The sequence below is a fragment of the Solanum verrucosum genome, unplaced genomic scaffold (assembly GCF_900185275.1).
Source record: "Solanum verrucosum unplaced genomic scaffold, falcon-dt-bn FXZP01000376.1, whole genome shotgun sequence".
Classification (NCBI taxonomy): domain Eukaryota; kingdom Viridiplantae; phylum Streptophyta; class Magnoliopsida; order Solanales; family Solanaceae; genus Solanum; species Solanum verrucosum.
In genome coordinates this window covers 25,560-40,160 of record NW_026019870.1, presented here as the reverse complement: position 1 = coordinate 40,160, position 14,601 = coordinate 25,560, and the positions used below count along the sequence as shown (strand labels likewise).

The following is a 14,601-nucleotide window of genomic DNA, read 5'->3' as shown; positions in this document are numbered from 1 at the left end:
AACAATAACTTTGCAGAGTTTAAATCATGTACTCAAAAACAACAATTAATAACATAAAACATAAATTAATGACTGTAAACAACATTCCAGGATCAGTAAGAATATAATGAAATAGAAAGGAAAAAATCGAGCCCACTGAATGCACTATGTCCTCCTGTGGAAATTATTCCTGCTAGTACCCGAGGATTAAAAGATTCCTCTCAGGATAGAACGATTCTATTCACCAATGTATTGATACAAAAATAATGGTGTCAGTGAGCCACTCAACAGGAGTAAAGTACACAAATATTTAATCGTGTAGAAGAAGAAAAAGTTCATAATTTGCGTTGTTTAAAATGAGAGAATATCCCTCTATTTATAGACAACAAAGGGTGGTGTGAACACATGCTTATTGTGCCTTATCGGAAATCTCACAACTCTTTGGAAAAGTTACAACCCTTCGGAAAGGTCACAACCTTTCATAAAAGTTACAACTTTTCATAAAAGTCGCAACTTTTCATAAAAGTCGCAACTTTTCATAAAAGTCACAACTCTTCATATTTCATTCATACCTTTAAAAATCCAACAACGTGTACTTCATATATCAATTCAAAGCTCTAATAAATGACATTGACATTCAATCTATATTGTACCACCCCAAGAAAAAAATATGATTAACTCAAATCACCAACGGAAAAGTAAGATTATCGAGAAACGGTAGACTAATGCATGCAGCAATGCAATTATACATAGGATAAAGTTTGACCCAGTATTACTATCTGGTGGTCAATTACTTAAGTTCAAAGGGGCCTGATAGTTATACATATAGAAGATTTGGTGGAGGCTTAATTTGTAAGATGGTGGAGACAGTTGTGAAGGTTTCTGAGAGGAGGGGAAGACTAGTTTTGGAGATAAATAAACTAAAAGGGAATCCTGATTTGTGGTGGCGCCACGTAGACAGCCTAGGGTTCTCTTTTATATATATATGATATGTTACTTTTCTCAAAAAACTAACTCTCAACTATAAAAATAAATAATTATTTTTTTCTGATTTTAATCTTTCTTTAACTTGTCGTGTGATGTGGATCTGATGTATCATCCATCTCTGGGCAACTAAGGAACACACATTATCGGAGGGGTTTAAAATACTTGTTTTAAATGAATTGAAGTGTCCGATGAAACTCCATTGAGTGGGGTGGCCGGGACTTCAAAACAGTGTAAGTAGAAGTTGTCTATTAGACTACCTGCCAATATAAAAATTGACATTCTTTCTAAAACATGAAAATGTAGAAAAATGGCAAGGCCTGCTTCTGGGGCTTTGCAGCATATTAAAAGATGGGATTTTTTAAAGAAAGGAGCTAATGAAGAAAATTAGTTCGGTATAAAATGCAAGAAAATTAACTAACACTAACATTATCATTCTCAATTTTTTTTAACTAACATAAACAATTATTGTTTTAGTAAGAAAATTGAAAAATTAATTGGGTGAAATATATGAAGCAAAAAATCAAGTTAGTCAAGTTCAAGAACCATTTTCTGATTAAATGTAAATTTGCCTATTAAAGCTTCCGGTGACTAGTTTCCTTGCAATTTCTAGTTTCTGTTCCTAATATCTACATCATTCATCATAATGCTGTGTTAATAATCAATATATTGATTTGCCAACTCTATTTATTGTCTAGTGCCACCCTCTTAAAGGCAGAGGTGCTGGGTGCATGCCTTAGCGCTTTGAATACCGCAGAATCTCTAAGAGGGAAGTCATGTAGGTTCAGGTTTATATGTGCCTCTAGTAAGTATTAAGAAAAACTAGGTTCCTCAATGAAATGTGACAAGATTCTTATGAAAATCTAAGTGCTGACTGCAAAGAGAAATAATATGGATTTGTTTTTATAGTTTTAAAACGAAATCAACCTATTCTTTTTATCTAATACTGAACTTTAGGATAATGTAAACTACAAGAAAGAGCTTGATCTTGCAGAATGTTTCTGGAAAAAACTCTGTGCTGCATCAAGGTCTCTCTTTTTTTTGGAGTGGGGGGTGGGTGGGGAAGAAAAAACTCAAAAAAGTAAAAAACGGATTAACAGGTTTCTAATGATGAGCAAAATCTACACCATTTATTGCATGTATGTGTTTTATTTTGTTGAACCTTTAGCGCTCTCCTGTGCACTCTTCTTTTAGTTAAAGGTTGCAGCTTTTTTAAGGTTGTATCTATCTACTTCTCTCCACTATTTTTTTTAATTTCCGGGTAGTATCAGAAATTACATGAAATAATCTTCTGTTGGAAATAGAGTCTTGGCATTCAAAAGGAAACCAAAATAGGTTCCAGTGAAATCATTCGAAGGTCTAATATGGTTTGTAACTGTGCTAAATGCAAACATCTGCTGCCAATGCAGAAGATACAGGTTGGTGCAGCAAGACTGCTCTCCAGGTTGTTTATTATTGGAGACGACTCACAATCATATGCACTTAGCAATGTATATTTCGGTCTGGATGACAAGCAGGTTTAGCTTTAAAATATCGGTATTATTTTTCTTAAGTTTATTATTTTGTGGAATAAATGTTAAGCTATTTTAACTGATCTCAACTAATGCATTTGCAGATATATAATTTTAAAAATACCATTTGTAGCATTCTTTGTCAAGAGAAAGTAGAAAGTGAGGATCTCATAATTGCTACTTTCAAGATGCTTACTTCTGCTGCACGCTATCAGGTAATTTGTCACTTGTTATTTTCTTTTTGAGCTCATAATCTGCTGCATTGCTGCCAGACCATGGGATCTCCTATATCTGAACGACCTATTGCCCAGGAGCATTTAAAGCTATTATCAAGCCTAAAGTCCTTGAGCCCTTGAGCTTCAAACTTGATCCAAGTTGATTTTTTTACCAAGGTCATGGGTAAAGTAGAAAATGATGAAGATGGAAGGCGTTGTGTTAGTTCAGTCCCAAATTTTACCTTGACATAGAAATATCCCGCCAATTATTTAAAGGAACGAAGGAAGGACAACTTGCTGTATTATGACCATTTTGCCTCTAAATCAATTTTATTGTCATTAAAAAATGTTTTCATGACTATATTATGCATCTTTATTCAAAGCTTCTGCAACACTTGCTCAGGTTATCTTCAGTATTGTTTTGTTACAATGGGGTGAAAGTCAATAAATAGCTTCTTATACCCATTTTTACCTTAAGCAATCAAGTGGAGAATGTAAACTCCTTGTTCCACACAGCTGTAACTTATAATGTGTGTTTATACAAACCAGTCAATCGTCATTGTTAAGAACTCCCACATCGGAAAAGGGATGGGCAATTGGTCTCCTTATATGTACTTGGACATTCTTCATCCTATGAGCTTGCTTTTGAGGTTGAGTTAGGACCATTATCCATTTCTTTATATGGTATTAGAGCTAGACCCGATGTGGGCCACCAGTCCATGAATGTGCACACACTGGACTGGACAGAGGAACCCCAGATAAAAAGAATATCTGGATCTGGACGTGGAGAGGGGGTGGGGGGTGGGGGTTGATGAATGGATTCCTTGGCTCCTTATAAGGCTTGGGCCAAATAAGTTTCCAGGGACAGTTGTCTAGCATGGAGTTGCAGGAGCATAATTGCTGGTAACACTTTACAGTGTAGTTGCCTTCTCCCTGATTGCGCCATTTTATTCTATCTGTAGCAATAGGGTTCAGGTTTCCTTGCAGCAGATAAGTGTTGAGGTGTAGGAGCTCAAATAATTCCCACTCATAGAGATTCCTGTACTTCTTCATAGTGTGATGTTCCAATTAACCCATTTTCTCTATGCAGCAATAACAGCGATATCTCCTTTTCCCTTATCCAATGGCAACTCTCACAGTAACTGTTCCTATCATTTTAGATGTCACTAAAATGTATTTATTTGATTTTTTGTTACTGTTAGTGTCTAATCCCTTAATAGATTTAGTTTTAAGCGCTGAATTGGGTATGAAAAAGATCATAATCTTTGGCCCTTTCTGGTATTTAAATTGAAAACCATTCTTTCGTAGGCTTCTTTTCTTACCGCTGTGATCGCTTTGGAAGAAAATTCAATTTCTGAATCATGCAATGGTGACAATCATCCAGCCAACAATGATGCATTACAGTGCAATGCTGCAAACATATTAGATTGCATATGGATTTATGTTAAAAGATCTGATGATCTTGTGATGACGTAAGGTTTCTAGTCATTTTTGTTATGCCATAAATCATTTCATTATTCCTTGTGACGTTTAATTATTGAGGTACTCCATGATTTGATTTAAGAGTTCTTTTTTGGTTTCTTTCAGCAAATCACGTATAATGTGTAATGTGCTAAACTTCCTAAAAGCATTATGGCAAGGAGCTGCTCATTATACAAATCTTCTGAAGCAGCTGAGAAATTCAGACTTCTGGGAAAAGCTACTGATTTCTGCCGTGCTTTCCATAAGTAAGAAGAGTTGCCAATCTGATAGCACGACCGAATTGGAGCTCCAAAATCTGGCATACAGATATCAGTGTCAACATAATGTATTGGATGTGGTGGCCTGTGAAATGATCCTGCAGAAAAAGATTTTACATTCTGAGTTGGTCACAAAAGAATCTTCCAAATGTTTACATAACGGGTCAGATGGCTGTAAAGTAGCAACAGCTGAAAGTTCATGTAACCTGAAGGAAATTTTTGGAGCGTGGTGTGGGAGCTCATTGGATGCGGAGACTATCAAGACATTTGTTTCATTTGAGTATGATGATTCTGTAAAGCTGCGTGCAAGGGTGAGCTGTATTTCCTGGAACTCTTGTTTTCTATTCTGATTGTACGTAGTAACTAAGTCTCCACATTGGTTTATGTTAGCTTACATCATTGCTAGTTCTGACTTTCAGCTTCATGTTGATAATGCATGTGAATAATGACAGAGGCATTCTATTTCACTTTGCTATTTGTACCTTTGGATTGAAGTTGAATCCTTATAGTTGCTTAGATTTTAATCTAGGTCTTCATTTTCTTAACTAGAGTCTTGAGGAGGCGAAATAAATTAGTATAATTAAATAAGTTGCAACATAATGTGTTAGAGCTAGAATGTTTGAGTTAGTGTACCCATCAAGTTGCGACATGAAGTGTTAGAGGTGTTGAGTCTTCAGTTTTATTTCACATTGGACTACATGTGTAATGTTTGACACAGGTAATATTTCACATGTGTATTTTTTTTTCTTTATCAAAAAAATAGATGTATCGTGTGCTCAACAAATTATCAAGTCAGCAATACGGCTCTCTCTTGTTTTCTCTAATGACACGAAATCCTATAAGATCTCAAGATCTTATCAGATTCAACCTATTAAATGTTGCATGTGTTTTGTGAATTCAAATCTTTCTTTCTTTAAATAGTTTTATATCTGTCATCTCCCCGTTGTTTGTTCCCACGGTGTTTGCATGTGCTTGGATGGTGATGCCGGTGTGGCAGTTTTCGTCCGGGGATAGTTATGTCTAGCGCACAGCCATTGAGGACGACGGATGCAGAGCGTGGTAGTTTGTTATGATATTATTGCAAGGAATGGGACTTCAGTCCCTCATCGGTTAAATAGGGAATTGATGTGGGGCTTATAGCCTTGGGCTCTCCCACCTTGATAACTAGCTTTTAGGGTGTGGTTCTCCTAAGGTTGTATCAGGCGCTTTTTCAACTCTCTAGGGAGTTTTCAATTTTTCATGTAAACTCCGCTTACTGTTCTTTTGATTTGTTTATTCTGAATTTGTTCTAAAAATATCACCTTCAGAGTGAATGGAGTTGTTCAAAACAGCTTATCTTTTTAATTGATATGAGGCTTTTTCAGTATTTTCTGGAAACCTTCTTATTGTCCCTTGGTAATACATCAAATGAGTATGCCTTAAATCATTAGTGATAGTACTTGCAGGTTGCTGCTGGTCTGTTTGCTGTGCGCATCATGTGTAAAGTAAAAGGCGGTGATAGAGGAAGTTTGTCTGTTTCACTCGTTGATAAAGTTACTAACCTGTGGGAAAAGGTTTTATTCCTTTTTCTTTTTGCAGCATTTCAAACGATCTTGCATTTCAAACAATCAGAGATACTTATTTTCTACATTATGTTTGTTTTCCCTTTACAGTTGAGGAAGTTGCCAGCCTTTTCTGAGTTGATGGCTATTTATACGAAGCATGGTTACAGGTAAGTGCTTGATTTTTTCATGCCTTGTGAAAGTGAGACTGGTCCTGGAACTGGTTTGTCTGTTATTTACTACTCCCTCTGTCCCAATTTATATGAGTTTGTTTGACTTGACATGGAGTGTAAGAAAGAAGAAAAGACTTTTGAAACTTGTGGTCTAAAATAAGTCCTAGATATTTGTGTGGCTAGAGCCTAGAAATCATTTCATTAAGGGTAACATGAACATTTTAAAGTTAAATTGTTATTAATTATAGAAATGTGTCATTCTTTTTGGGACCGAGTAAAACGGAAAGTAAGTCATATAAAGTGGGACAGAGGGAGTAGTTCTCAGTTATTATATGATAGCGATATCCTGATCATAGTCTTATTTGACATGAGTAACTAATAGTGTGGGAAATTTATAGTAATTTGTTACTCAAGAGTTGAGGCAGAATGGACCAATTGTATTACTTTTTGTTGAGTAATAATTTAAATCAACGGGGCATGCATGTAATTATACAAAAAAAGGCAGTTGGGACGAAGCATTCTGCGTTCACGCAGGGTCCCCGGAAGGGCCACACCCCAAGGGGGTGTGATATAAGCAGCTGCTTTCCATGGCTCCAAATCTACAACATACAGGTCACATGGAAATAATTAACCGTTGCTCTAAGGCTCTCCTTCATGCGTGTGATTATACAACCCAAAAATATTTTAGAAGCAACTGAAATGCAAAATACCTTGTGTATCCAGTGGATCAATCTATTCTATAAGTTACACAAACTCAAGACTTATTCTTTCTTCTGTCTATTCTGTTTTCTTCCAGTGGAGGAAATGAACTGGACGACTTAATTCTCAATGATTTATTCTATCATCTGCAAGGAGAGCTTGAAGGTAGACATATTTCCCACATGCCATTCAAGGAGCTGTCACAATATCTGCTACAGTCAAATTTCTTGCAAACATATCAGCGCAAGCACCATGAGGACATTTTCCCTCAAACTGATGGTGTCTGCTTATATGACACTGACCGTCTGCAAGGGGACATGGCTATTGATTTGTGGGATCTTTCGGATTGGAAAGCATCCAAAGTGGTTGCAGAAATGCTGTTGCTCTCTTTGCAGAATGTGAATGTCATGGTGTCACTCACAACATCCAAGCTTTCAGCTTTAATAGCTTTGGCAACTACTTTCTCCATATCTGACAATGATAATGTGAGTTTTGCGGTCAGTTGCATTTGACTTCTTATGCAATCTTCTAATTTTGAGTTATTTAGGATTTTCAATTGTATGAACTTATTTCCTTAAAAAGCATCGGCAACAGTGTTATCTATGGTGATGCTGTGAGCTCCATTTTTAGTTGCATGTCCAGTTTCTACGTACTGTCTTCTAGATTTAAGTCATTACCTTAATGCATAACCTTTAAATCTTATAAGTCATTACATTGTGAAACTTTTTTGAATCGGGGTACCATGGTTGGTGAAGCTTTGTCATTGCTCAGATTATATATCAGAAGCATTATTGGTGTTTGATTTTTCAGATCGGCCTTATGAAGATTGTTCCTGCTTTAGTTTGTATTTCATTACACCCAGTTTCTCTAGCATAAAGTATGCATAGCTTGCAACTGTGGTTGCAACTATGATTACTTTGAATTATTCATTGCGTTTTGTGTAGCACAGATAGGCATAGTAGTGTTGTAACCAAAACATTTTGAGAAGAGCGGCCAAAAAGAATTGGACAAAAAGCTATTTATTTATGGTGTGGGGGTATGAAGATTAATAACTCTCAAGCAAAATATATAGAGGATATACCCATCAATTCATAAATTTGAATATAACGAAATATTTATTCAAGTTCAATATCATAAAAGAGCATCTAATAGCTCGAAATGCTAGAAAGCGTAAAACATGACACTAAACAGCCAAACCATTTTTTGATTAAGATTTGGGCACATAAAGGAATTCAAAGGGTTATTTCTTACAAGTTCTGTTCCATGAAGTGATCCAAATATTTTGTACCTACACTGCTTATCATCCTATTGACATTTAATGCAACTCAAATGGGCAGCCTAAAAGTTGGTGTTTGTGCTTCCTACGTTGCATTTGAAGATGACAGAAAAATTAAGGCCTTATTGCCTCATAATTTGATCAATATGCCTAGTCATGGAAAGAAATATTTGTGTAACTACTTAAAAGAATTTTGTCACCTATTCGTTTATAATACATTTATTTTTCTTTTGAAAATTAGAAGCACTATAAGCACACAGTGAAGAATTCATTATGGGTCTTAGGACTAGCTAAAATCTGGTCACACATTGAATCATGGTCAGTAGGAAGTCTAGCAAGTGTAAGAACTAAAAAGAATGTCTACCTGTGCTCTTGTTGTTTTTCCACGTTCGTAGTGAATGGCATCAACGTTTCAAATTCCTCCATGATTGCCTGGACATGTCTGGAATGGGCAAAACAAGGGCATCAACTTGAAATCAATGGATAGCATAGGAGACTACATAATTGAGCATTAACCTTCTCCCATTGTTTTTTGGCTTTTGCATCTTCCTCACTAGCCTTTGTCTATTCATCTACCACACAAGCATTTTTCATTAAGTGGTCTTAGACACCTTGACCCTTGCACCACAACTCAACCGAGGAAGCCCAAGGTAAATAATTTGTGCTTCCCATTAATGGTTCTGAAGTGATCATAGGGATTGAACTTCTCATTCCTATATTCTTGGAGCCAAAAATATCAACCCCTAAAGACATATTGTGAAATTAGAATTTTGTAGCCAAAAATCTAGAGACATGTTGCCAAAATTTGAAAAAGATCGTTAGAATTTGATTAGAAAAAAAGGCAGGGGTCTCTGGAAAATTAGATCGGATTGCCAAATATTGGTTGGAATCAGGAAATAATTGTATGGGTTGCCTCAGATTGAAGTGTTGATCCTACTAGGAAAAGAAGAACTGTTGCAAAGTGGCCGGAACATAGCTCATGTACTGGTGCATGGTCAGATCTTTGCCGGAAAAGTCGCATCTCTGAATGGCATGTGAGATGTTTTTTTCACATGGGTCTGACTGGGTTTTTGTCGTCAGAGAGTGAGGGAGCTAGTGGTGGTGTTTGTTTTCACACAACACTAATGGAAATAGATGATGACACAAATCAGCCTTGACAGTAGCTGGAAATTGACACACAGTGACCTGTCTGATTGAGTTTTCTTCCTTGGAAGTTTCTCACCAATCCTCTGAATTCTGATACCATATGAGAAATATTGGATATGCATATTATTGAATTGTGTATCTACATTATTACACAAGACCCTATTTATAGACACTACAATACGATCTTTCACCAAGTAGCATATTATATACTATTACTATTCCTATTCTAACAAAAACCAATAACATTCCTAACCGAACAAACTAACTGATAAATGCTCCTACTTAAGGTCTTATGTTTTCTAGAAGTGTTTTATCTTAACTTATATGCCAATAGAAAATATAGAGAACTTTTAGTACTTTAATTTACATGGGTTTGATGCACTTGAGTCGAAGGTCTTTCGAAAACAGTGTCTCTGACTCCATGAGGTAATGGTAAGGTTTGCATACGCTCTACCCTCTCCAGACCCCACTTGGTGAGATTTTACTGGGTATGTTGTTGTTTGTATAATATTTATCTGAGAAGAACTTAAATAAAGCAACACCATAAGTGAGGATTCATATAGCTGCACTCAACTTGTATTGAAGTGTAATTGTTGTATGTAAAAATGTAGCAACTGTAATTTTGTCCAAGAAAAGGGTAATTGTATATATTTGCTCTCTATGTTTGACATGGTTTCCTTGTTTATGCAGTCACTTGATAATGAGGTTAGAAGTGGCAGAAAAATTCCTGAAAAATCATTGTCATCTAGCATTGATAATATATGCCAGTCTCTCCACCGCACAATCGAGCTATTACCTCCTGTTTCTGATGCTAGTGAAGACATAGTTGATATTCTTGCAGCTCAAGCAGAGTTGCTTTTCCACTTTACCAGGTCTCTGAGTACACATTTATCTTTATCTACATGCCTTCTGATATTAAAAACTTCAGGTTATGGCCTCAAGGTGTTGTGTAACTGTAGGCCATTGGTTACTGGTGTTTTTTATCCAATGAAGATATTTTTGATGCTAGTTCTCTTTTCACTCAAATCAAGTTGGAGAGATTCTCGTCTTGGAGTACAAACAAAAATTGAGCATAATGAAGCCTTACCTGAGGCAGCTAATGTGAGCTTGGGGCTACTACCGCTGATTTGCAACTGTATTGAACTTAATGAACATTGCTCCCTCTCTGTGATTATTACCGATCAAATAATCAAAGGTTTTTCAACACCTGCTACTTGGTTCCCCATAATTCAAAAACATCTCCCAATGCAGCGTATTGTTCTTAAACTTCAAGATAAAAGCTCCTATTCAAACATTGGCATTCTATTGAAGTTTCTTTTGACTATTGCACATGTGAAGGAAGGTGCTGAGATGCTTGTAAAAACTGGTTTCTTTGCATCGTTAAGTGTGTTGTTGGCTGACCTATCTAATGGTAGACCTCTCTCAGTAGTTGAGAGGGAGAGAAATCTGGCAAACACCTTTGAGAATATTGAAAGGGCTCAACCTATTTGGGGACTTAGCTTGGCTGTGGTTACAGCAATTATTAACTCTTTAGGAGAAAGTTCGATTTTCAATGTGGAACACGTGGTGACTTACTTCCTCTTGGAGAAGGCTGATCTAATTTCATATTATCTAAGTGCTCCGGATTTTCCACCAGATGATCATGATAAGAAAAGACTTCGGGCACTCAAACCACATACTTCATTGAGTGCTCTTAGAGAGATTGAAAATACAGTTATGTTAATCTGTGTTCTGGCAAAGCATAGGAATACCTGGTCAAGGGCCATGAAAGAAATGGAGTCACAGTTGAGGGAAAGATGCATACATTTATTGGCCTTTATTAGCTGCGGTACACCACGTCATGGGGAATCACCAGGAAGAGTTCCCCCCATCTTTTGTCATCCTACCCTTAGGGAGGAGTACGAGTGGCACAAAAAGCCATCATCTATCAGTAGCAAAAATGGCTGGTTTGCTTTTTCTGCTTATTGCTGCAGTCTAAATCCCAAATATTCATCTTTTTCGTCTAGAACTGCTACTTTGATCAAAGATCAACCAAATGAGCATGCTAACCTGACTTCGCAGACACACTTTTCAGATGCAATGTCTATTCAGATATACAGAATTACCTCTCTTCTCCTTAAGTTTTTGTGTCAACAAGCTGAAGATGCTGCTGCAAGGGCTGAAGAAGTGGGTTTTGTCGATCTTGCTCATTTTCCTGAGCTACCAATGCCTGATATCCTTCACTGCTTGCAGGTGAAACACATTTTTTGACTGCTTTATCTTCCTCTTTCCGTTCTTGATCTTTGGATGATTTATGCATTGAGCTTAAGTCCGTGTCAGTATTCCAATGTAGTTTGATGAACACAGCGGTTTGTATGTCCCTGACCTTATGGAGGCTTAAGATTGCAGGTTGACTTCCCAGGATTTTCTCAATCTAACCACCTGTCTTGTTTAAAGGGAAAATAAACAGAGCTAACAGAATGGATCAGTTTTACTTAATTGCTTCTGCAGTATTGAGCCTGTTGTCCTCAATATTTATGTGTCCCCCTGTTATAGTTTGTTAATTTTAACCTTTAATTTTTCTTTTGAGATTTTGGGCTACGTTAGTCACTTTTAATGGGGGCTCTTCCCTGAAACTCTTAAAGATGATCAATTTTTATTCTAAGGTGAATGTGAGGAATACAAGTTTTGTGCTGTAGGATGTAAAGGGAACTGCACCTAGTTTCCAACTCTGCATTCGTCAGCATTATTTTAAAAAAACTTCATGAGGATACTGCCATGTTACCTTCCTAGAAGATATTTTCTAGCAGTCTTATGACACTCATGTTATGTTTCACTCTGGGGTTGTAGGATCAAGGAATAACTATTGTCACTGAATTGTGCGAAGCCAACAAGTTGAAGCAGGTTACTTCTGAAATACAAGGGGTCTGTATTTTGCTGTTGCAAATTACTGTTATGGCATTGTACCTGGAATTTTGTGTGATCCAAATCTGTGGAATGAGACCTGTCCATGGACATGTTGAGGACTTCTCCAAGGAATTTTATGCTCTGACAAAAGGTAGTGTAATTATATGATTCTTTCTGCATGGTGTTTGTTATTTTTGATGGTTTCAATCTGTTACACTGTTGATTCTTGCAGCTATGGAAGGACATACATTTTTGAAAGAATCTATGAACTCCTTGAAGCAAATGGTGTCTTTTGTGTATCCTGAATTATTGCAGGCAGAAGATGTATGAAATTTAGGTTGTCTTTGAGCCCTTGGGTAGGTGAATCTCATAATATTGTTGATAATCAATTATGGTGGGAAGGTCTTTTTGCCTCTTCATGTGCATTTTCTTGCTTCATATTATGTGAATCCTTTTGTCCCAAAAATGGTTACTGGGGCAGGAAAGTTGGGGTATAGGCTGCGATTGTTGACAATGATGCAGGGGTTATGATTTCAGTTTGATATTTGAGAGGCTCAAACCAATGTATGGGAAAGGAAAGAGTGGAAATATCCCCCATCCTAGAGATAATTTTGTTAGGATACACTTGCTGAAGAACGTTTTGCAGAAAACGATAGTATATGTATATTGCTAAAATTCAAGTGTAATGTTGGCATATAGATCATAAGCACAGAGAAGAGGGGCTGCAGAAACCAGTCCAAGTATATCTTGACTTTGTATGGTTTGATGTAGCTTCTATTGAATCTATATATTTATCTATATAATCCTGGAAATGAGGAAGATGATGTGACACTTTTCTTTGACCAAAGATTCTATTTATCTTTTTTTTTTTTATCTTTAGTGATTCATTTCATCTAATTCATTCATTTTAGAAGTGAGTAAAACGATATCAACAACCACTTCTTATAACTCCTATTATAGGTTCCTTATGTCTATCATGATAATTCATCTATTTGTTTCTTCTAAATTCGTGTGAGCAGAAAAGCTTGTCGGTTAAGTTTTGATGAAAAGCTCTACAATTAGAAAAGTGTTGAGACAATTGATAAATACATAAAAACGATTCCTTTTTTTGATTGACCCACTTCCTCTGCTGAGTTCGCATTTTATCCTCTTATTTTAATGCATTTTGCTTATTTTATTTCTCAAACTTGTCTTTTGCATCATGATTCCGATTTGTGACAGCTATTTATTATTTTTAAATGTTTTTTTTATAGAAAAATTATTGAAATTAATCCAGCAAAGTGCACTCATATTAGCTTCTGGAGCCGTTATTTATTTGTACCTGTTCAAGTCTGTTTGCAAGTTTACCCAATTCAAAAACAACTTTAAATATGTGAATAAAGTTAAAATTTGTGTACAAATTTGCCAAACTTCAAAATATTTTTGTCGAAAGTGTTATTTTAAAGTTGGGGTAATGCATAACTACCCCTTAAATTATGATTGAAATTCTTGTTGCACACCTAACTTATAGGTATTCTTATCCCATAAAATATTTTAAAATGGAATAAGAACACCCCAAAAGTTGACATGGTAGAGAGAGAGTGCACACTCTCTTGAAGGCAAGTGAAGATCTAAAGAATTGAACATGTGTTCTTTTTTAATTGGTCTATTTACAATTAGTTAGTACACAATTTTTTTCACATATGTAATTATTTTTATTTCTTTCTTTGTAAAATATTTATTTTAATTTCTTCCTCACTTTAATCTTTATTTTTTTCTCTTTCATTAATTTCTTTTCTTTTTTCTTTTAATTATTTTTAAAAAATTATGTGTATTTTTTAAAAAATAATTAACTAAAAATTGTTCTTTAATTTTTAATGTTTTATTTAATTTTCTTCACTTATTTGATATCCTTCAAAATTTGCTTATTTTAATACAATTTTTAAATTAAATTTGAAATTAAATCAAAAGAAAAGTCAAACAAAATAAAAGGAATAAACAAAATCAATAAAAGAAAAAGGAGAAAAAATAGTGAATGAAGTTAAATAAAATGAAGAAAAAGAGTTTAAATACAAGACAAATATTTTTTTCTTACATATATTGACTTAATTTAAATATAAGATAAAAAAATAAGAAGCTTTTAAAACAAATAAAAGAAAAAACTAATTTTTTTTCTTAAAATATTTATACATGTGACGAGCGTGAGTTGTACAAACGCAATCAACTTATCTGGTTGAAGGTGTCACGTTAGCACAAGGTGTACAAAAATACAAAAAAATGAGTTCAATAGGAGGGTAATAGGATCCTAGTTAGGTTAAGGTATGTCGCTGGGATTTTGGTCATAATTTAATGATACTTGTGCATTATCCTTTTAAAGTTCAAATATCAAACATTTTTGTTTGAATCCAAATTAGTTCAATAGTAGGGTAATAGGATTCTAGTTAGGTTAAGGTATGTCGCTGGGATTTTGGTC

The 14,601-nt window shown here is 35.4% G+C and overlaps 1 protein-coding gene across 4 annotated transcripts in view; it reads left to right on the top strand.

The window, feature by feature from the left end:
• Window positions 1-12,540, top strand: part of LOC125819154 (uncharacterized) — a 55,757-nt gene extending 43,217 nt beyond the window's left edge. For 2 of the 4 annotated variants that reach the window (XM_049498680.1, XM_049498676.1), the window contains exons 23-32: window positions 2,373-2,480; window positions 2,579-2,689; window positions 3,998-4,161; window positions 4,277-4,739; window positions 5,874-5,981; window positions 6,081-6,139; window positions 6,939-7,326; window positions 9,954-11,495; window positions 12,093-12,300; window positions 12,382-12,540. In XM_049498680.1, the coding sequence (XP_049354637.1) occupies window positions 2,373-2,480; window positions 2,579-2,689; window positions 3,998-4,161; window positions 4,277-4,739; window positions 5,874-5,981; window positions 6,081-6,139; window positions 6,939-7,326; window positions 9,954-11,495; window positions 12,093-12,300; window positions 12,382-12,479 (3,249 nt within the window). In that variant the 3' untranslated portion in view covers window positions 12,480-12,540. Of the gene's footprint in view, window positions 1-2,372; window positions 2,481-2,578; window positions 2,690-3,997; window positions 4,162-4,276; window positions 4,740-5,873; window positions 5,982-6,080; window positions 6,140-6,938; window positions 7,339-9,953; window positions 11,496-12,092; window positions 12,301-12,381 lie in introns of all 4 variants that reach the window. The other 2 variants (XM_049498669.1, XM_049498665.1) reach the window with 1 other exon arrangement.
• Window positions 12,541-14,601: the final 2,061 nt, after the last annotated feature.